Source organism: Alosa pseudoharengus, unplaced genomic scaffold, assembly GCF_046254945.1.
Source record: "Alosa pseudoharengus isolate Yale_2024_CS ecotype anadromous, Long Island Sound unplaced genomic scaffold, YU_APseudo_1.1 YU_APseudo_1.1_scf_10, whole genome shotgun sequence".
NCBI classification, from domain to species: Eukaryota; Metazoa; Chordata; class Actinopteri; order Clupeiformes; family Clupeidae; genus Alosa; species Alosa pseudoharengus.
The window spans coordinates 13,706,347-13,727,659 of record NW_027468565.1 but is presented as its reverse complement, the minus strand read 5'-3'; the positions used below and the strand labels follow the sequence as shown (position 1 = coordinate 13,727,659).

Genomic DNA, 21,313 nt, shown 5'->3' with positions numbered 1-21,313 from the left:
CTATTAGTTGATGTTTGTGATGATTAATCCGTCTCCTCATCACACACGTGGCTACATCCTGTCGGTCCACTGTATAGAACACATATTTTAAGCTTTTTGAAACTCAGCGACTATTATGTAACAGAACATTTAAGTTCATACATTTTAGTAGAACTACATTTGTACTTGTCAGAAATGTATGCTAGAACACTTCCAATAAACCCTGTGTCTCACTTGGTACCTGTGAGTGTTCTGTGTCTCACTTGGTGCGATGTGAGTGAGTGTTCTGTGTCTCAGTGTCCTGCGTATCACTTGGTGCGATGTGAGTGAGCGTTCTGCATCTCACTTGGTGCGATGTGAGTGTTTTGCGTCTCACTTGGTGCGATGTGAGTGAGTGTTCTGCGTCTCAGTTGGTGCGATGTGAGTGTTCTGCGTCTCACTTGGTGCGATGTGAGTGACTGTTCTGCGTCTCACTTGGTGCGATGTGAGTGAGTGTTCTGCATCTCACTTGGTGCGATGTGAGTGACTGTTCTGCGTCTCACTTGGTGCGATGTGAGTGAGTGTTCTGCGTCTCACTTGGTGCGATGTGAGTGAGTGTTCTGCTGCTGGCGCTGTTGCAGGCGCTGCTGGCGCTGGCGGTCCTGGTTCCGCATCAGGAGGCAGGTGGCGCTCATCCTGGGGCCCGGGAGCTCAAAGTGGAAGCCCAGCTTCAGCAGGGTGGTGTTCTCCTGCAGCAGCTGCACCATCTCCATCTCCACCCTACCGCCGCACATGTGCCGCTGGTTGTGGAGGCGGAGCTCCTCCAGCGTGCTGTTGTGCCTCAGCGAGGCCATCAGGGTCAGGACGCCGCTGCCTGAGATGAGGTTGGAGTCCATGTTCACCGTGGCAACCGTGCTATTCTTGTGCAGCATGCGTGCTACGCTGGAGGCCACGTGGTCGTCGGCGTGGGTGTTGGCCAGGCAGAACACTCGCACGTGTGTGTTTAAACTCAAAGCCTCGGCTAAGCGCACCAGGGTCTCCATGGGGATGTCCTCTGCGTTGTTCAGATTGATCTCTTTCAGAGCGGCCTCGTTACAGATGACCATCTCCAGCACATCATCGATCACAACGGGGTTTCTTGTCTGTTGTTCAGGGGCTGACTTTAGCTTGTGGTTTGGAATGATGCTGCGGTTCTTAGGACCTTTGAACCTACAGGGCACAGTTGTTGTGACCTCTCCGTGACCTGGATGGGAATTGTTAACATGCAACTGCTGGTATTCTTCCCTTTTCCCCCCTCCAGTCTTGCCAGCTTCACTGCTATCTCTCTGTATGTTCCTGTCAGCGTCCTTCAGTGCTGAGGATTGACCATCACCCCAGGTCACACTGTCCACTTCCCTCTTATCATTCTGGCCCTCCTCCATGTTGCCCTGTTCTCCAGGAAGGGATGGACAATAAGGTTAAAGGCCTACCGTAGGTTATACTAGACCGTTTTAACTTTAAATTAACTAAAAATGTCAGAAAGTGTATTACAGACTGATCCCCAGAACTACTTTAAGATGTCACTTGCAAACTAATTGAATGTCATGACTTTGATCTCCTTTTAGCATTGAGGATTTTAGTAAATTGGTCTCAATGACAACAATATGTCCATAACAAGATACGTATATATAGGCTATAGATCTTTCTGGACACAAAGTCCAATAAATAGTAATATAAACTGAGAGTGTGAAGGAAGAAAACAATGACAAGAGACTCTGCACTTACATTTGCCAATCTTACTGGCAAGGTTCAAGTGTAATAGAAGTGAACAGATAAGAATCTCACCCCAACCTCCAGGAGCCTTGGGCAGTCATTGTCCCAGTGCTTTAGGAGGGCGTCTGAGGAGAAGGAGCCTGTTGGGGTGCCGGCTGTCTGATCCCGTTGCCTCAGCCCAGTGGGAACAGCATCATCCGGCTCAATGTCCGCCAGCTCTCTCTCCAGCTCTCGGAGCTCCTCAGCGCTCAGCGTGGCCAGAAGCTCCTCTTCGTCCACGTTCTCATACTTGTCCAGTTCCCTCCTGTACCCAAAGGAGCTCATGGTGCTTTGTCTGTCACCAGTCAACACTGGACTCTTCTCCGTCTTTGGCTGAACTGCTGGTGTAAAATAGCAGGCTGTCCTGACTAATGATTGGAGAGCTACTACTCGTCCAATCTCTTCAGCTGCCAGAGGGACTTGGGGGTGGGAGTGACTTTCTAACAAAGTGACCACACAGTGATGTTCCTTTTCTGGAAAGGAGATGTACAGTAACCAGATAGCATTCCATTGAGAATCTTAATTGTATTGGAATAAGCTGGTATGGTGTGTCAAAGTCAGTCAGACATATGACCAAAAGTGAAATCAAATAGTGATGGGAGAGATGGATCATTTGACATTAGTGTTTTAATGACAGCATGAGGGAGAATAGTGTGTGGACCCATACTTTACTGAGTCACCAGGACACGTTCTCCTGCTAATGAAAGCTTATGTACACTGTACATTTTAGTGGTTCAGCACAATGTCTTTACATAAATACATTTGTAATAATTCAAGTACCTTTATCAACAAAAATTAAATATAAACATGGCAACACATGCGAAATGTATCCCACATATTTAAAGTTCATAATGATACAATGATGAACAATGTTCTGTTTCTTTACTTTTTAAACCCTCTTTCTCTCTCACTGGGAACAAGCAGCAAAGAAAAGAGAAAAGCACATGCTTTTCATATCTTGCTGCTTTTTCAAGTGCTTTGTTGAGTACATTCTATGTTAAGACATCAGGAAGTCTTGAAAATAAACTTAAAGCCTGTTACTGTATGTGCTGCAACTGATGCAGCAGTAACTGTACAACAGGAGGAAAGCAGAATGGCATACTACTTTTTTGACTCATTGGAGCATATTATATCAGTATAGAGATCATGCTCTTTGTACATCACATAGTTCTTGAGTCTGTGTGGAAACACGATTGAATCCATAGTCTTTGGGTCAGCAAATCTCTGTGAGGTCATTTGAGATCTGATTGCAAGCCTACAGAGGTGTCTAAGCGATCGTGGGTTTCCTACGAAAAGAAAAAAGCAAGAGTAAGGAGTTATAACAGGTATAATATGCATTGTATTTCTTCTCAATGTAAAAGATACCATACCCAGTATATGGCAGATTATTGACCACTCTTTGTGCTTCTCCAAAATCATTTTAAGTTTAGAACAGATGCAGACATGGCTGACATAATCCAGTAGCATTCTCACAGTTCTCCCTGCCAAATGCTCAAGCCAGGACACACTGATGAAGTCACAAAACTAGGAGGTAAACACAGAAAGTCATGTTGCAACTCACAAAATCATGAAACCAAACATTTCCAGTTCTCACTAGGTTTGCATATTGGCAAGAATCTGGTGCTAAGATATCAGGAGTTGTAGTTCGATATATATATATATTGCAGAGATACAGCGACTATGAGTCAGTACACTGCAGAGATACAAGGATTAAAATGTAAATGGGGATGTGATGCAATACTGTAAGCAAGGGGATATATTATGATTGTTACAAATAAGAAAACTATAGTGTAAAGAACACAGTAGAGAGGAAGAGTCACATATCTGGATTACAATACTAAGGGGGGGGGGGGGGGGGTTGGGGGTTTAAGTACAACATAACATTTCTACTATGAATATTTGCATGTAAACTATCAAGTAACAATACAGTGTTTTTGAGAATCAGTATACAGTAGCATCACAAAACATAACATCTTGATACTCAAGTCTATCAATATTTTTTACATCCCTGGTACTCACAGGGACCTTTTTGGCAGGATGACAGTCATCCTCTTCATTATCAGTACTCCATATACTATCATCATGATGACAGCTGAAGCATTTCTCCACATTGTAGCCATTGTTGAGCAGAAGTCGCATCATTATCTCATCTCTAAGGCAGTACTGTAGCGCGGTAGGGAAGACCGTGTCACTCACCACAGTGAAGTAGCAGTTCACATTAGCCCTCTTGGCCAGCAGCAGTTTCACAATCTCATACCTCCCGGCCCGTACAGCCACTAGGAGACAGCTTAGGGGGTCCAGGTCAGGCTTGGCTCCAGCATTCAGGAGCATCTCTGTGCAGGTGACATCACCGTTGGAGACGGCAAAGTAAAGGGCACTCCGCCGCATGTCACCGTAGTTCTCCGAGATGTGTGTGTCCAAGAGGGCATTCACATTAAAGCCCTTCTCCACAAGAAGTTCTAGACATCGGACATGGCCTCCATCAGCAGCAGAGTGGACGGGACTCTGGCCAGAGAGCCGGAGAGACCGCCGGGTAGTGATGGGGATGAAAATACGCAGGGCCCTTACAAGGAAAGTTACATGTCAAGATCTTCAACTTTTCAAAATCGAACCAGTCATGAAGTGACATACACAAGACAGAACTTTCTTTAAGGAGAACATAACCTGATCCAATAACTGGGCAATATCAGTGCTATGCTGGTTTCTCTCAGGATAAAGTACTCACAGGTAGTGTCCTTCATAGGCAGCTCGATGGATGGGCAGCTGAGAAGAGAGGCTTGCGATATTGGGATTAGCTCCATGTTGAAGGAGAAGTTCGATGCAGTCAGGATTGCCTGATCCAGCAGCATCATAGAGGACAGTGTCCCCATTAGGAGCCACTGCATTGACGTCACCACCTAATGGTTAGGGAGATGTCTTGATATATAGTCAGCAGGCAGCTATGGCTTTTATTGTGTCTGAATATTAATGCTGATCAATTTTTAGTTAGGCTACATAGTAAGTCATGCTTGTTTAAAAGCAAAAAATGTAACAAGTCATGTCATTTTGCTATGATCTCACCCAAACATACACAGGCACACAAAGGCACACACAGGCATTGCCATGCGCTCACCATTCTGAATGAGGATCTCTATAGCATCTGTCTGACCGTACTCTGCGGCAACAGCCATTGGAGTGACTCCATGTTGGTCTGTCTCTGAAATGTTCCCCCCATGTATCAAGAGGAGTCTAAGGATGTCTGTGCAGCCCATCTTGGCAGCCTCGTGCACTGGCGTCCACTTCTTCAGGCAGTGCTGATTCACTGAAGCTCCCCGGGAGATCAAAGTCAGGGCCACATCAAACAAGTCCATTCGGACTGCTGTAGCAGTAAAACAGTGTAATGAGCAAAACAAGAGATGCATCTAATTTGTTGGAATATCAGATTTCTGGACCACATACATTTGATGGAGAAAACATTATTTGGTCAATTTTACCGAGCAAAAGCGGTGATTCATTCTTCTCATTGGTTCTGTCTGGGGATGCTCCATGCTCCAGCATCATCCGCACGTTGTCCACCAGACCCGCTTGTGTGGCCAGAATCAGAGCAGTTTCACCATCGCCGGTCTTTTCCTCCAAGTTTAATCTATATGAAGCTGTTTTATGATATATGTCATGGGTAGTATTTCCATAGCATAACTTGTTTGCAAGTTGAACAGATAATACATTTCACTGTATAATTCTGGAATGAAACTGTACAATACAGGGATTAGGTCAACATTATAAGGACAGGTACATTATGTCTGCATTAAATACATTACAGTGCATATCAGGAAAATGTGAATTCAAAATATATGGTATCTAGGTATGTGATCCTCCCACTCTAATTCTTTCCACTCACCATAGAGGACAATCTCCAGAACCTGAGGTGATGGCTGGATGGCAGCCTTGTGGAGGGGATACCATCCACCACTGTCCACCTCTGTGAAGGCTGCTGGCACATCAGACAGCTTTTGAAGCATGAACAAGTCTCCTGAAAGTGGACAGATGGAGAGCTGCCATAAGACCACAAAGAATGGGTAAGACTTATGAATTTATAAAATTACAATATGGGGCACTATCATCTAAGTCAATCAAAAATGTCATGTGACATATATACATGCTGACATGAATATGTGTTGCATACAACATTTAAATTTTAAAAATATAAGGACCACACATTTCCCAAGAACACTTCAATCACTTTCAAATGAATAATGAAATATGTATCGTAGAACAAGTAAAAAACATAGCCATCTTTCAAACTACATAAAATTAAGAAACACAACAAACAAACAAATTGATAAATTACCTCGATCTATGGCTTCCAGGATTTTTAAGTTTTCCGAGCTAGAACTAAGAAGACATTTGTTCATATCAACCAATTTTTTCATTTGAGTTCTTCCAAAATGTACACTACTGGTCAAAAGTTTGGGTAACTTATACATTTCCATTCCACTCCATTACAGAATACCAGAAAAGAATACCAGCTGAGCATTGTTTTTTTAATCAGGACAGCAGTTTTCAGATTACATTATGTGCTTGCTTAATTACAAAAGGGCTCTTTTGACCGGTAGTGTGTATATACAGTATATACATATATATATATATCCCCCCCACCCGCAATAATTGATACAATTGAGATATACAATTGAGACAGTTTCAGAGATTCACTTCATACCTCTCTGAGCAGGCTGAATTTTGGCAGGATTCCTGAATACTCATCTGTATAGCATAGTCCAGAAGGTCATCATCATCTATGTCTGTAGTAGCCATGCTACATTTTTGTAGAAATATAAAAAAAATGACATTGGTCAGCCATGTAAATATTGCTATAAGATAGGCACCTGGTCCACTGAATCATGTTATCCTCCTACTGTAATCTTATAATACGAGTGTGTGGTATCAGTAAAGGCCACCGTTATGAATCTATATCACAACATTAATGTTCAATGTCCTGAAAAATCCAGTGTTATTGTATTTTCCAGGTTAGCTCTGGTTATGCTTTTGACGTTTATTTCAAAGAAACATTAGAAAGAGGAACATGATGACTAAACAAAAATGTCTAAACACATCTGGGCTAACCAAGAAAACATTTTGGATTTATTTGACAAATATATCAACATAGGTTTTAGATTGCAGGCAGTCCAACTGAGTTAACGTTTGCAGCAAATGTGCACCTGCTCCGGGGGAGCACAAGTTCAAAAGTTCAAACACTGCTACAAACACAGCCTTGCAACATTAATGGAAGTGTCAGACGACAGTCAGCAGCCACCCCGTCTCTTACCCTCTGTGAAATATGGTTATGTTTCCAGTGAAATCACGAGTTCCAGATAACCATGCCAGGTCTGTTTGCCCTGCTCCCTGCCTAACTACAACCTCCCCGCTGAGAACGCGCACACATACCCGCACTCTCCCACAAATGTATTTTTGGCTTTCACCTGCCAGTGCAGTCGTGCATGCCAGCACACTAAAGTGTTGTGCTTGTGTACACAAGACATGGTTTTCAGAGAATGAATGGTTGTGATAATGAACAAGAAGCTCTCACTGTGCAACTGGGTCAATGATGTCAGAGGGCAGTGCTTTATCATAAACCTGCAAGGGCTGTTTGCTTCAGACAGTGTGAGCTGAAGAGTGAGGCAGGCGAGAGTGAGACAGCGTCTGGATTTATGTTTACCTCCCTGCTGGAAAGGACCCTTGAGGGAAATTAAGCTCTGCTCTCTGGTGATTCTACACACCCAAACCTTGTTAATCTAACATCACAGCTTAAAGTATTACTACAGTTAATAACTTATAAGGCATGTGTATAGTGTGTATTGATATGCACTGAAAACAAATATTGTAATATCATATCAGGCTTTATTGAAATTCATCAATAAATGACGAAAACATTTTTTTAGGACAGGGTCACTGAAGAATTAATCAAGTATATGTAAGTATGTAGTATGTGTATATGTATGTAGTATACAGTATTATGATTTTTTTTTATGCACTGAAAACATTATCATATCAGGCTTTATTAAAAAGTCCTCAGTAAATTACAATAGCAAAACAAATTCAAGTATGTAGTATGTACAGTATAAGATGCTGATGACATTATTTAAACATATTAACGCTTCACACAGGCACACCAGACAGCTGCTCATAAAGGTCATTCTCCTTAAACAACAGATAATTCCTAATTCTGGGTGGAAAAAAATCCATGGTGCTGGAGTCATGGAGAGTGTTCAGATGCAAGAGTCCTCTGACTTTCAGTCTGCAAAGGTGCGTCAAAGAGCGAGGGTTACCTAGTCCGCAGAGACACACACAAACTCAGCGTCAGTGCCAGGCTAGCCAAGGGGATACACTAGCACGGACAGGACATGTATGAATGGAGGAAACTAAAGACAAGTAAACTGTGGAAGTGTGAGAACTCACAAATGATGTCCGAAATGTGTTCCCATTCCCTCTGTTTCTTTAGAATGCGTCTCAGGTGGGAGCAAAGGTGGACATTACTCACGTAGTCCAGGAGAATCTGCACCACCTTCCCAGAGAGGTGCATGAGGCAGTACAGGCCAATGAATTCACAGAACTGGTCAAGAAAAGAAACAAAGAGAAAAACACGGTGGTTTGAATGATCACTGGGATTGAGATGTCACCTAAGGTTCTGTTCAAATCATCTTAAATCAAGGCAGTGAAATTGCTTAAAGAGCAGTGACATAAACCATGGTCTCATGGGGAGATCAGTTTTAAATGTCATTGATTCATCTATTAAAAAGGTTCTGATGTTCCCTTAATAACTACATCAAGGCTTTTTTTTACATAACTTAAGGTAACTTAATGGAGGAAAACTCACAGGGATTTTATCTCCATCACTGTTACCCTGACAGAGCAGCTCATGAGGGACCCTCCGGCAGCAGGTCGAATCAGAGGGGTTGTCATGGTGACAGCTGAAGCATTTCTCCACATTGTAGCCATTGTTGAGCAGAAGTCGCATCATTATCTCATCTCTAAGGCAGTACTGTAGCGCGGTAGGGAAGACCGTGTTGCTGACCAGAGTGAAGTGGCAGTTCACATTAGCCCTCTTGGCCAGCAGCAGTTTCACAATCTCATACCTCCCGGCCCGTACAGCCACTAGGAGACAGCTTAGGGGGTCCAGGTCAGGCTTGGCTCCAGCATTCAGGAGCATCTCTGTGCAGATGACATCACCATTGGAGACGGCAAAGTAAAGGGCACTCCGCCGCATGTCACTGTAGTTGTCTGAGATGGTCTGACTCAGGGTTGTGTTGACGTCAAATCCTGACTCAATCAGCAGCTGCAGGCACTGAGCATGGCCACCATCGGTAGCAGAATGCACCGGGCTCTGACCAGAGAGCCTCAAAGCTCTCTTAGAGGTGACCAGTATCAATGTCCGCAGAACACTGTAAGTATCATTTAAACAAATGTATTATATTATTCAATGATACAGAAAACGGCAAACAGAATTTGACAAATGTGTCACCTTTGGTTGCACTCTGTGCATAAAAAAATGCGCTATACTTGACCTTTAGCCATTAATTATTCACAGGATTATGTTAATTGTGCATGCATGGGAATTTCAAAATCAAAACTAACTTTCAAAGGTTTGGAATCATTTAGGCATTTTTTTTTATATTTCAAAAAACACATTTTAGTTCAAATAACATTAGCTTTATAAGAAATACCATCTAGGCATGCTAAATACTGTTAGTGACTATTGTAGATGGAACCAGCCGTTTTAGAATGGAATGGATGGGTCTACATGCGTACAAAGGTCCAACAGCAATGTACTTTTTAATGGAACTATTCAGTTCCATTAAAATATTCAGTATTCTTTAGGACTCCTTGAGTATCTGAAGTATTTATCAATTAAGGTCAAGAAATGGTCAGCAAGAAATTGCTTTCAAGCAAAAATGTATTTCACGCAGAAATAATTCTAATCAATCTTATTAATAATAATAATTCTAATCTCAATGATAGCCTAATTAGTTTTGATGGTTGTGGCGTCCATGGAATGTGAGATTTTAGGAGTGATTCCAAACTTTTTCCAAAGTTTCAGTTGTTGACAGACAAGGGCAGAATGATGTTTACTATTCCTGAGACTTGTCACAATTAAAGTTATATAAGAACTTCCAACCCTATCACTTACAGGAGGTGTCCATCGTAGGCAGCGCGATGAATGGGAAGGTGACCAGTAACATTGGGCAGATTGGGATTAGCCCCATTCAACAGTAGAAGATTGACACAATCTGGATTGCCTGAGCTGGCTGCCTCCATCAACGCACTCTCCCCATTGTAAGACTGGGCATTCACGTTGGCACCTTCAAAAGAGGAATTTCTGTTAGAGTCTGGGATTGTAATTGAACCTAATAATTGTATGATCTTATTTAACCAGTACCACATGCTAACCCAAAATAACCACCAACAAAGATAGCTCACCATTATGAAGAAGGATTTGGATGAGCTCCTCGTGACCATTCTCTGCTGCAGTGCCCAGTGGAGTCACACCATGTTGATCTCTGAAGGTCACCTTCCCTTCCCATCTAAACAATAGCATCATGATGTCACTGTAGCCCCTCTTGGCTGCCTCGTGCATAGCAGTCCACTTTTTGGCACAGGCCTGGTCCACAGAGGCCCCGTAGGTGAGTAGGACACTGACCAGCTCATAGGATCCTGCCCTCACCGCTTCAAAGGCATAGAAAAATAAGACATGTGAGAAGGGAAAAACATTGGCCATAATTGTCATAGTTCTTTAATTGTAAAGACATGTGCTCTGGGTGATGCATACACAGTGCATTACTCATGGGGCAACCATGAATAATCATTTTGACAATGCCATTTGGCTGTTTTTCTACCAAGTTGACCACTATTCTACCCATTCATTACCCAGCAGAAGAGGAGACTCATTTTTGCTGTTGACACTGTAAGGAGATGCTCCAAACTCCAGCAAAGTTCTCACATTCTCCAACAGACCGGCTTCAACAGCAAGAGTTAGACAAGTCTCACCCACCTTTGTTTTTTTCTCAAGATCATGATCACAGGGGGCTGTAACATACATGACAGAAAACAAAAAGGTTATTAGTGTACAACCGTAAGATTCTCACAAACTAAACAAGTGTTTATCTGAATCAAAACTCACAGTTTAAGACTGTCTCCAGCACCTTTGCTAGTGGCTGGACTGCTGCCCTGTGGAGAGGCAGCCAGCCACGACTGTCCACCTCCCGGAAAGCAGAGGGGAACTTCTGCACCTCTTGCAGAGCTGATATATCACCTGGAAATGATCATATCATATACTGTAACCTTAGAACTGTGCAAGGACTTTATGATCTCCAACTGGTTTTATGAAGTAATGAATCAAAAAGACTCATGGTTCTGTCTTTATCAGTAAATGATCTAATTATGGTACACACTGCATCTATTACACAACTATTATAACTATTTATGATCTGTTATGAGTCTGAACATTAACTGTCTGAACATTTACTGAATATTGTCTAATGTGCAATTCATTAGATATCATCTCTAATAAGTGCCAACAGTATCACAACAGATTACAAACACCAAAGGGTATAGAGATAAGCACTGGTAATAAAGCCAAGGGGGTAATGAGGTCAGTATGCCCTGTAGTCACTTACCTGCCTTGATGGCCTCCAGAAGTTTTACATTTTCATCACTTAATGTCTCTAAACTTAATTAAGAGAAAACAACTTTAGTATATAAATGGTCCAAAAGATTGTGAATAACATTTTATTTAGAATACAATATTTATTTAGAACAAATATTTCAAAGGTAGTAAAACAACTTTTGAGATACCTGTCTTTTGGTAATAAAAATGGATTTTGGCAAGCTTCTTGAAGACTCATCTGAATTACGTGGTCAGTGATTTCATCTTCACTCATACCAACAAACATATCCATTCCTATCTGTGAGTTATGACCTACATTTGTAATGGAGTGGAATCACAGGACAAACATTTCAGGATTTATTATATTTTCTAAACTCTTACAAAAAAAAAAACTGCACTACTTCAAGTGTCAAAGTTTCAGACATGAAAAAACTGTATTGCTCTATTCATACTACTGCACCGTAGGCCTACTGCAGAAATAAAATATTTTGGACATGAAACTGTTATTGTACTGCATTGTACTGCAGTCATTTGTCCTATTAATGCAATTGCAATGTTTTGTTAGGGAATCCCAACATCAGAAGATGCCTTCACATATATACATTTTGGCAGTTCCACTGAAAGCATGTACATTTTGTAATAACACTCACCTCTGAATGTCTCCCCCACAAGAGTGTTGCTCTGAGTGGGTGGCAGCATTTAAACACTGGGCTGGCCTGCTATCAATGCGGCCAAATTCTGAGAATGAATGCCATGCCATAACAATGAGGCATGGCTTCACATTATACTGTTTGCTGTTCGATAGCCAATAAATTATGCCAGTGCCCTTCTACCCTGCTGTTTCCACCAGCATTGTGTTTGTTAGTAAACATAGAATGGTGGTGTTTACCATGGTCTCTAGTGAATATTCCAGCAAAATCTTGCAGTCACATTTAAAGGTTTTACATTTTACACAAATAGGGCACTTCAGTTAGGCAGCCCTAGAGTAGGCTAGGCCACGTTGCTTATCTAAAACAGTGTGGGTTAATGTTAGTCTCATGCTCAAGTTATAGGGTAGGTCACCTCAACCGCACAATGTGCAGTGCACAGAGATAAGGTGTGATAGTTCCTTGTTACAAATGTTTTTGTTTACTGCCCCCAAGAGCAACCAAGTTTCTGCTGAATAGGTCACGTGACCTGTTACCAGGGCAACAACCAAACACTCTATCCTCCCTGAAAGGAAACATGTTGATAACTAGCATAATATTCCTACTACCACGTAATTGAACATATTATATTTTTTACAAATGTTAGTAGCAACTGTTGTTCCCGTGTATCGAGCTTTACTTTTTAGAGTTTAGACGTGTACTGAATAGGTTAATTACGTAGCTATGTCAGCATGGGAAGATGAAGCCACACATCCAGAAGTGACCGAGGGTGACCCTGAGGGCCATCACGAATCAGTTTCGGAAAATAATTACGCAACTTCAGAAGTTCAGTCTGAAAGCGAAACACAAACCGAGGATGCCCTAAATGACACTGAAGATGCTGCGGAGGTTATAACAACAAATATTTGTCCAACATTTTTGACCTCAGGGGAGACTGGTCATGTTATGGCTGATCAAAGCTCTACAAAGGCTCAAGATTATCGAGACGTTGCCAGCCATGTCAGCGTTACATCTGATTTGGGTAACTCCACGGCCAGTGGTGAGATTGACACTTCCCTGCTTACCCTTTTTACTTATAGTCAGAGGTCCCTTTCAAGGTCACCCTCACTCTTGTTGTTGCTGCAGTTGGCCGATGTGTTTTGTTTACTCATTTTAAGCAGGTTAGCCATTTGTGCAAGAAGACATGAACTCATTTCCTGTGAACGTCAAAGTTTTCTCTCTATTGCAGTTAAGATTATGCTAATGCCCGAGGGACATATGATGACCATAGCTTTTACCATTGGTGTCACTACTCGAGAACTGAAGGATCACTTTGCTAATGAGCTGAAAGTTCCGTCAGAAATCATACAGCTTTCTCTTGATGGTAAGATCTTGTGAAGTGTTGACACTCTTCTGTGACATCCAGGAAACAGGTCATAACGCCAGACTACTGCAGATATGTATGATGAAGTATGAAGTGCATGTTGAAATGTTTTCTAAGGCCTCAATTTTCCCATAGGAAAAGTTGTGGGGAATGACCAAACTCTCATTGACCTGGGGGTTCAGCCTCATGGCACTATTCAACTAGAGATGACCTCATCAGACCCTGAAAGGCACCCCATCCGTCCAGTAAAACTCCAGCAGTACAACATGTCAGACGTAATCACTGTCAGAGTCCAGACAGGTGCAAACATGGTCCCAGTCTGTCCTTTATTTTGTATGCACTGGCATGCATTACTCAAAAATTATTTTGCATTTTAATTTCCTTCCTCTCCCTTTCCGTCTCTAGAAGCAGACACCTATCAGGATGTAGTCGTGGAAATTGAGAGGGCCACCAGGAAAAAGCCTTTTCTGGGAGGTTACCGTCACAAGATCACCACAACAGAGTTCCACCATGCTGCAGTACAGACCATGCCCAAGAGGAGACCTGACAAAGGAGTGGAGACCTTCAGCCGGGACACACAAGTAGGCCAATAACACATCCAAGCACACAAATCTCTTACAAGCCCTCCAACATGTGTGTGTCCACGTTTGTTTAAAAAGATGCTCTGTGCCCTTCCTCATTAGACAGTGCAGATGAAGAGTCAGACTCAACAGTGTGCCAACAACACGTCCACCCAGATGACCAAGACTGGCTGCTACATGTCCAGCATGGAGGACAAACTGATCAGCCCTGGCCCATACGTCACCGCAGACGAGTACCACAGCACGAGACTCAATGCTGTATGTGTACTCTGCATCTGTGGGTCTATTTGTTAGTTGTACAAACTGTATCACTGAGCATGTGAGAGACAGGAAAATACTTAAGTATGATTACTCCTAGAGGTGGCAACTCTTTAATATCTCTGTTATTATATTGTCTCATATTGTTGTCTTTTGTCCTTGTATCAGCCCTTTTTTCAGTTATCAGGGACGAATCATAGTTTATTAATGGATATTACAGTAGGTTGAAGTGTTGTGAGCAAACTTGTTTAGATACAGCTAGAAGTGGTGAGTTTTTTTATATAGGCTATGTATGGGAACTGTGTAGGAGGGTAGAGTATCACAAAATGTCTCGGTCAAACTTAAAAAAGAGAAATAAACATGTCTGTTGTGTGTCAGGTGATCACTCTGCAGACGTACTTCAGGCGTTGGCAGGCCAGACGTTTTACCAACCTTCTACGGATGGACAGGGAGTTCCGTCGAGTCTGGTTGGAGCAAGAGGAGGCGCGGAAAAAGCAGCAGAAAGAGGACTACATCAATGCTGAGCACCACAGGAGGATGCACCCACAGAACAAGGAGGACTTTGCTCTCCTCTACAATGCACTTGAAAGTAAGACATACGTATGTGTGTGTGTGTGTGTGTGTGTGTGTGTGTGTGTGTGTGTGTGTGTGTTTGTGTGTGTGTGTGTGTGTGTGTGTGTGTGCATACCAGTGTATCTGTGTGACTATGCTTGTCTCCCAGGGTGGAGAAAGGAGGAAATGGAGCAGATCGACAGCTCTCTGAGTGGGCCTGAGCGGAAGGCTGCACTGTGCGCTCTGCTGGAGAAGGAGACACAGCTCATTGCCTCCATCGGCCGCCATCGCATCGTCGCTGGTGAGAGGAATCAGTCGAAGGCTGTACAAGCTTTCTTGGACAAGGTCTGTGCCTCCCTGTCTCCTCCATCTACAACATTATACCCTCTTGTGTGTTTTTATAGTTCTATCAACCCCTATCGCATTTCTGTTGTCATTTTCAGCTAAATGCTAATTAAATCGCTACTGCAATTATCATTAGATTACCAGTTAAGTGCCTCTGCAAGTGTAGGTCTTGTTAATGCTTGTCTGAGGTGAGAATTCTAGTTGGATCCTGACCCTAGTGACTCACTGGACCCACTCACAGTGTGCAGCTCCTAAAAGATGGAGAGCGTTTGATGGGAAGGTCACTGAGATGGACACCCAGTCCACCCTCCGAGCCAGGGAACTAAGAGATCTGTACACCAGCATCAACCTACAGTACCTCTGCCAGGAAGAGAGACTGGACGTGCTGCTCACACTCAAACACACAGTGAAGGTAGTCATTGTTTATGAGTGGGCTTTGCTGAAAAGCCTGACCTAACATCACTTAGGCTCACCTGATCTCTTTTATTTCCTTGGGTTTGTGTTACAACTGTTTGATGGAGGAGCATTTTTGGCAGAGACTTAGGGCGCTTTCACACCTGGCTCTTTGAATCGGAACCTGGAGCGTTTCCCCTTAAAAGATCGGTTCGATTGGGTATATGTGAAAGCAGCAATCGCACTCTGTTTCGGAACAAAACAAACGGACCGAGGCCGTTTGAAGGAGGTGGTCTCGGCTCGTTTCCAATCGAATTCTAGAGCGGTACGTTTGCAGTGAGAAAGCAATCGGCCTGTTGTAGCGGAACAACTTGCTGGTGCTTACATTTTTGTAGGCCTACACATTATATTACAAGTTTATTCCACTTTTAACAGAGTATATATCTAGCTAGCCTATGTTTTCAATTTCAAGCGAATGTCTTAGGCTAATTTTACCGGAGTTACGTGCGAAAACGGTAGAGTGGGAGAAGATTAGACTTTGGATGCACACACACGAACCCAAGGGACAATGGGGAAAAACTGTATCGATTCAGCCTGTGATTCGGAACAAAATAGGTATGAAAGCGTCCTAATTTGATCGATAAGTCACTTTGAAATTGTGTTAGGAACATGACTGCAAGCTGTCCCAGGACATTGTGGAGCTGATCGACAGAGAGACAGATCTCTTGGCTAGGGGTGTGAAGGAAGCCAACCTGGAGGGACTGAGAAAAAGGATCTCCACTCTCTTCCTCCAGTACATCAAAACCCCCACCTTCAACCCACAAGTCACCAAGCTGCTCAGGGTCAGTGTGCATCTCAGGTTTTTATAGTGTTGACTTGATATTCTTAAGATTTTGTTGTTGTTTGTTTGTTGTTAAGATTGAGTTGTTTCATTGTTTTGTTTATATATACAGTATATGTCAAATAACTTTAAAATTCTAGATGTGAGCAGATGAACTAAAACTTTTGCTTATAGTGTGTGAAACTTTCAAATTCAAAATGTGTATGGTCTACGTGGTTGGAATTCTCCTAACCACAAATAAATAACAAGGCTAAGTTTCTCTGACCAGATACCCCAAGACCCAGCCAGCCTCAGGAAGGACATCTACTTCTGCCGTGGCTGCAACACCTATCTGCGCTCCACTGACTTTGCCCTCACTGCGAACGCGCGAGCGGTTGGCCACTGCCGGCACTGCAGTGAGCTGGACAATGAGGCCCGGCACAGGGAGGACTTCTCACACTACAAGAGTATCCTTAGGCGTGTGCGCAAGGCTGTGGCTGAACACAACCCAGACGCCAAGATCCCATACCTGCTGCAGGTAAGATCAGGAGCACACATTTTATCTAGTCAAAGTATCTTTATTTGTCTCCCCAAGGAGAAATGTGTTTTGGATACTGAGAGAAATTGCTGCAAGAGTTCTAACAGAGACACAAAACTAGCACAGGGTTAAAACAATTACAAGACAAATGTACAGTAAGCATTTGGGCTACTTAAGGAGCTGTGAATTGCTCCTTTATCTTTATTACTCCTTTACCTTTATTGCTCCTTTATCTAACTAGTGCAGTGCCCGTTCAAACATGCTATTCCAATAGAAAACCTGTAGCCCAATGCCCGCAGGTAGGCCTCCTTTAAAGGATAGGATGGGATAGGGGAAAAACATCATTCTAGCTAAGCATTCCATAATGAATACTCAATATTACATTCTAATATAATAAATGTGCAGTGAGCAGAATTTAAGCATGGCTGCATGTGACATTTTTTAAAGATGAAAATGATATAAGCCTAACAGCTGTTTTGAGTCAAGGCTATATGTTGAATAAGGCCTATTGAATAACTTCATGATAGAGAAGACAAACCATTTTTTTGGTAATGATGCATCATTATATGAAATTTGCAACGATGTGACTCAAAAACAGTCTCTGGTAGCCTATACTGTAAGTGACACCAGGCTCTGTCTGCCTAGCTGGTTATGCTTGTGCAATGCATGTGTGGCATCCTGAAATTTGGGATCATTATCGCTCGTTTCAAGTTGGGACCTTGCAGTCGGAATTGTCGTTTGTTTATTCAAAATCTAAAGACAGTCCAAAGTAGCATGGGCTATTCAAAGTGTCAGTTTATTGCACATAATTTGCACATCTTGATCTTGCACTCGCTTTTACCCGTGTAGCCTACAGTACCTACACTGATTCAGTTCTGCCAAAGCCCCGCTTCTATCCTCTCTGATAGTCTACAGTGCTGTGTGAGAGGGGGAGTGACTACAGTAAAGCGGCGAAAGCCAATGTGTTCTTCTTTTACCGATATATTTAACAATATCTTTTGCCATTTTTATCCAAGCAACGTCTTAGTCGTGCCCCTAGCAAGACATCTGCCAAGTTTGAAATCAATTGGACGAACAGTTTGACAGATATGCGAATAACTGACAGACAGACAAACAGACAGATGTTTCTGTCATTTATAGATAGATGGGCATTGATATCAGGTGTCATAATGTCAGATCATTCATTTTGTGTGTGTGTGAGTGCGTGTGTGTGTGTGTGCGTATGTGTGTGTTTGTGTGTGTGTGCGTGTGTGTATGTGTGTGCGTGTTTGTATGTGTGTGTGTTTGTGTGTGTGCGTGTGTGTTTGTATGTGTGTGTATGTGTGTGTGTGTGTGTGTGTGTGTGTGTGGATACCAAGCTGTCTTTATTGTCTCTAGTGTATATGTTATGTAATGGTTCTGGTATGCGGATGGATGATTGTGCTTCTGTAGGAGCAAGACCTGCGGTACTTGGTTGATGTGGTGTGGGGAGCGCAGTCCGCGCTCAGTGCGTGGAGTAACCTGCATGAACTGACGCTGGTGCGCTGGGACCAGCTTTGGGAGTGGAGCCCCTGGAACTGCATCCTGCTGACCAAGGACGAAGCCACAGCTCACCTCACAGTGGACAACATTGACAAGGTGACCTCACAGCCCAAACTCCACACAGCTAGATGCAAATGGGCATGAGGACTGTATGGAGAGGGCATGACCGCTTCAGTGTACAAGCCAGGTGTTAATTGATATTTGCACCCTAGAATTACTTTGATTTGTCTGTATAACATGGAAGTTTGCATTGCTAGCATTATAGACTGTAAGTTGTTGTTGGTACATGGTAGCAATATTTCTATACTTAAAAGCAATGGAATAGTATGCCTAAATGATGTGTTCATTAGGCATCTTTGTAAATGTAAATGCAGTACATTATTGACCAAAATACATGCTAGATGTGTTTGTTGAGGAAATTAATTTAATGAGATGAGTAAAAACAATGAGGCTGTACATGTGCAGTTTGTGTGTTGTATACCAAGCTGCCTGTTAGGAGACCTGGTCACCTTCAGTGTACCGTAATATATATATATATATCTTGAATGATCATATAACTAACATGATCATTCAAGAAATTTGATGTATACAGTAAATGTCATTAGTGGGGAAGTGGGGAGGTTGCCTGGTGCCCAGTGTAGAATGTTTGCCTTCCACTCCTTCATGTCTACTACAGCTAGATGGCAGTGTTATGTGTTCAGCTTGTCATTATGCTGGACAAAAACTGACTTTGAAAGAAAAATCTTTTGGTTCCTATAGGCTTATGGTGTGGCTTTCATCCGCTCCGTGAAGCACAGACACACGCTGGCTCGGAAGTACTTCTCCCAGATCCCTGTGATGGCTGAATACCTGCATGATTTGGGCTCCCAGCCTGCTGCTCATAGCAAACTACTGGTGGCCAAGCCCATCACAACAGTGGCTAAGTAAAGGAACCTTATTGCTTCCATGGCAAGACAGAAACGTTGTGTTCCTGCATGCCTTACAGTAAAGAAGGCTTTCTACTTTCTTGCCCTTTCGTCCACAAAAGACATTTGTCTCCTCCTCCTTTCTATAGGCAAATGTGGTTGTTTTTAAACTGATATTGTTATATCAGTCTATAGCACCAGGAAAATTAAACATGCCTTTTTGTTTGGTTTTGGCATACTGATACTTGTTATGTATGTGTTATTCACATTTCCTTAATCTGATTATTTTTGACAATTTTTCAGTGTAAAAAAGTTCATTACATAATTATGACTTGGTTCATGCACCTAGTGGAACCTTGGACTAACATATTTTGAAACTGTAGTGATAGGCATTGTTGTCATATAACAGCTTCTAACCTTTGCTTTGCCAAACATTTATTAGGTACAAAATGGCATTTGAAGTATTTGTGCTAACTGTGCAAACCTTGACTGCCATCATTCAGCAAAAAAAAAAAAAAAAATGTGAACAATGTGTTCAGAAGCACAGTGACTTATCTTGGATCTTGGGCAGTTACAGTAATACATAAATTAATTAAAAATAATAATAACATTTTTATCAAGATACAGTGTCAGTAAAACCCTAGTCAAAACTGGTAAAATATTACCGTATTTCTTTATGGCATCAGGCAAATCCAATTTGAATTGTCACAGACAATTGCACAAGGTACAATATGTAGAAAAATCCATTCTTCTTTGAAAAGGCCTTCCAGTTCCAGTCTCGTGTGCTGGGCTTTGTAGGTCTAGCTACAGAGTTTTGATGCAATGGCATACCTTTGCTCATTGCAGTTAAAAAGTTATATTTTAAATTTTGGACTTGTTTCCAAAATGCATCAGGCTGGTTTAGATGTTGCTTTACAAACTTCTGACACTGAATTTTGTGGTGAGGATGCATTTCTTTATATGACAACTTCATACGAGTCATAATTGTTTCATCTTCAACCTTTTGGAGTTCAGTTACAGTAATGACCTACTCACTTTACTGTCACGTGTCAAACTACTCATTCTCAACATGTAAATACGTCTCATTGTAAATCAAATTATAAAATAAAATATTCTCCTCTTTGCAAACGTAGACATAGGCATATGGTGAAAGATTAATTTAATAATGTTGCAAAGATAGGCTACTGCATCAATCCATACAGTATGTTTTATTAGGCTGCAACTACTAGGCTATTTGTTTCGCCTTACTCTTTATTCATTTAGGCTAGGCCTTTTTATTCAGTTATTCATCATCTTCTGTCCTTGTGTAGCGCACGCATTCTCAGACCTGTCACCTGTCACTCATCATCGTAAGGGAGGTGTTTGGAATCATTCCCGCGTTACAATCAGCCAATCAAGGTGGCCACTTCAGTCAAGCTCGTGCATGAGTAATGACGTCATCCATAGCAACGAAGACTCTTAGTTTAGGAGTTGTCATTTTTCCTTACTAAGAGTAGGTCTGAAAGGCTTTGTGAATAACTTGGAGTACTAGTGGTAAGATAAAAGGCTTAAATGAAGATATGATTAAAGGGGCATTTAGCAAAAGAACATATAACATACAATACTTGAGTTGATTCAAGGTGATCTCTTTGGCTCTGTTCAATCTATTGAGTTCTAAACATTGGTGCATAGTGGGCAGAATAGCAGGGCTTAGGCTATAGGCACAAACACAGTGGGTAAGGGGTGGCACACACTCTTGGGATCATTACTCAGGAAAAGTAGGCTAATGTGTAATACTCGCTATGTGTTGTAATGTAATACATTACTCTACTTAGTTATGGAGCCCAGGAGGTGTCATCATAGGATTTGTTTTGTATATCAAGAGAACCTGGGTCATTTTACTAAATCATGTGCATGTTTTATAGAATTGTGCTCTTGTTTTAATTAAATCCTATGCTTGTTTTAATCATTTTGTTCCCATGTTTAATCACAGGAACTAGGAGAGGCAGCACAACAGATCACACA

General features: G+C 42.1%; 4 protein-coding genes across 7 annotated transcripts; 1 reads left to right on the top strand and 3 right to left on the bottom strand.

Annotated features, from left to right (window-relative positions):
- Positions 1-8: 8 nt before the first annotated feature.
- lmod2a (leiomodin 2 (cardiac) a) lies at positions 9-2,144 on the bottom strand. Of its 2 annotated transcripts, none has more exons than XM_076264434.1 (3): positions 1,783-2,144; positions 556-1,385; positions 9-69 (listed from the first exon to the last, which is right to left on the bottom strand). In XM_076264434.1, the coding sequence occupies exons 1-3, from the start codon at positions 2,032-2,034 to the stop codon at positions 24-26; spliced, it is 1,128 nt and encodes a 375-aa protein (XP_076120549.1). In that variant the 5' UTR covers positions 2,035-2,144; the 3' UTR covers positions 9-23. The 2 variants fall into 2 exon arrangements, with proteins under 2 accessions (XP_076120549.1, XP_076120556.1); XM_076264441.1 differs by having other exon boundaries at positions 31-69; positions 522-1,385.
- Positions 2,145-2,840: 696 nt separating this feature from the next.
- LOC143100847 (ankyrin repeat and SOCS box protein 15-like) lies at positions 2,841-7,137 on the bottom strand. 3 transcript variants are annotated; one of them, XM_076264403.1, is made up of 10 exons: positions 7,052-7,137; positions 6,446-6,541; positions 6,077-6,120; positions 5,627-5,758; positions 5,223-5,381; positions 4,862-5,107; positions 4,475-4,646; positions 3,769-4,312; positions 3,120-3,273; positions 2,841-3,035 (listed from the first exon to the last, which is right to left on the bottom strand). In XM_076264403.1, exons 2-10 carry the CDS (start codon positions 6,538-6,540, stop codon positions 2,851-2,853), a joined length of 1,731 nt encoding a protein of 576 aa, XP_076120518.1. In that variant the 5' UTR covers position 6,541; positions 7,052-7,137; the 3' UTR covers positions 2,841-2,850. The 3 variants fall into 3 exon arrangements, with proteins under 3 accessions (XP_076120518.1, XP_076120509.1, XP_076120524.1); XM_076264394.1 differs by having other exon boundaries at positions 2,841-3,273; XM_076264409.1 differs by lacking the exons at positions 6,446-6,541; positions 7,052-7,137 and having other exon boundaries at positions 2,841-3,273; positions 5,627-5,780; positions 6,077-6,116.
- Positions 7,138-7,519: 382 nt separating this feature from the next.
- Positions 7,520-11,678, bottom strand: LOC143110042 (ankyrin repeat and SOCS box protein 15-like). The gene is made up of 8 exons (XM_076272879.1): positions 11,575-11,678; positions 11,397-11,449; positions 10,901-11,032; positions 10,648-10,806; positions 10,201-10,446; positions 9,911-10,082; positions 8,182-9,164; positions 7,520-8,051 (listed from the first exon to the last, which is right to left on the bottom strand). The coding sequence occupies exons 1-7, from the start codon at positions 11,676-11,678 to the stop codon at positions 8,549-8,551; spliced, it is 1,482 nt and encodes a 493-aa protein (XP_076128994.1). The 3' UTR covers positions 7,520-8,051; positions 8,182-8,548.
- A 1,078-nt stretch (positions 11,679-12,756) lies between these two features.
- On the top strand, positions 12,757-19,331 carry iqub (IQ motif and ubiquitin domain containing). The gene is made up of 12 exons (XM_076272867.1): positions 12,757-13,072; positions 13,262-13,396; positions 13,532-13,696; positions 13,802-13,977; positions 14,080-14,235; positions 14,614-14,824; positions 14,957-15,132; positions 15,374-15,544; positions 16,191-16,367; positions 16,635-16,883; positions 18,315-18,500; positions 19,164-19,331. Exons 1-12 carry the CDS (start codon positions 12,757-12,759, stop codon positions 19,329-19,331), a joined length of 2,286 nt encoding a protein of 761 aa, XP_076128982.1.
- Positions 19,332-21,313: the final 1,982 nt, after the last annotated feature.

Bases quoted from the DNA above. Each gene is read 5' to 3' on its own strand.
- lmod2a (XM_076264434.1), bottom strand. From the start codon at position 2,034: ATGAGCTCCTTTGGGTACAGGAGGGAACTGGACAAGTATGAGAACGTG. The intron at 1,386-1,782 runs GTGAGATTCTTA...CCTGGAGAACAG, and splicing joins CAAGGCTCCTGGAGGTTGGG to GGCAACATGGAGGAGGGCCA. The intron at 70-555 runs GTGAGACGCAGA...TGTTCTATACAG, and splicing joins ACTCACTCACATCGCACCAA to TGGACCGACAGGATGTAGCC.
- LOC143100847 (XM_076264394.1), bottom strand. From the start codon at position 6,540: ATGGCTACTACAGACATAGATGATGATGACCTTCTGGACTATGCTATA. The intron at 6,121-6,445 runs GTATGAAGTGAA...ATGTCTTCTTAG, and splicing joins AATTCAGCCTGCTCAGAGAG to TTCTAGCTCGGAAAACTTAA. The intron at 5,382-5,626 runs GTGAGTGGAAAG...ATCATAAAACAG, and splicing joins TCTGGAGATTGTCCTCTATG to CTTCATATAGATTAAACTTG.
- LOC143110042 (XM_076272879.1), bottom strand. From the start codon at position 11,678: ATGGATATGTTTGTTGGTATGAGTGAAGATGAAATCACTGACCACGTA. The intron at 10,447-10,647 runs GTAATGAATGGG...ATGCCTTTGAAG, and splicing joins TGAGTCTCCTCTTCTGCTGG to CGGTGAGGGCAGGATCCTAT. The intron at 10,083-10,200 runs GTGAGCTATCTT...CCTCTTTTGAAG, and splicing joins CCAAATCCTTCTTCATAATG to GTGCCAACGTGAATGCCCAG.
- iqub (XM_076272867.1), top strand. From the start codon at position 12,757: ATGTCAGCATGGGAAGATGAAGCCACACATCCAGAAGTGACCGAGGGT. The intron at 13,978-14,079 runs GTAGGCCAATAA...CTTCCTCATTAG, and splicing joins CCTTCAGCCGGGACACACAA to ACAGTGCAGATGAAGAGTCA. The intron at 14,825-14,956 runs GTAAGACATACG...CTTGTCTCCCAG, and splicing joins CCTCTACAATGCACTTGAAA to GGTGGAGAAAGGAGGAAATG.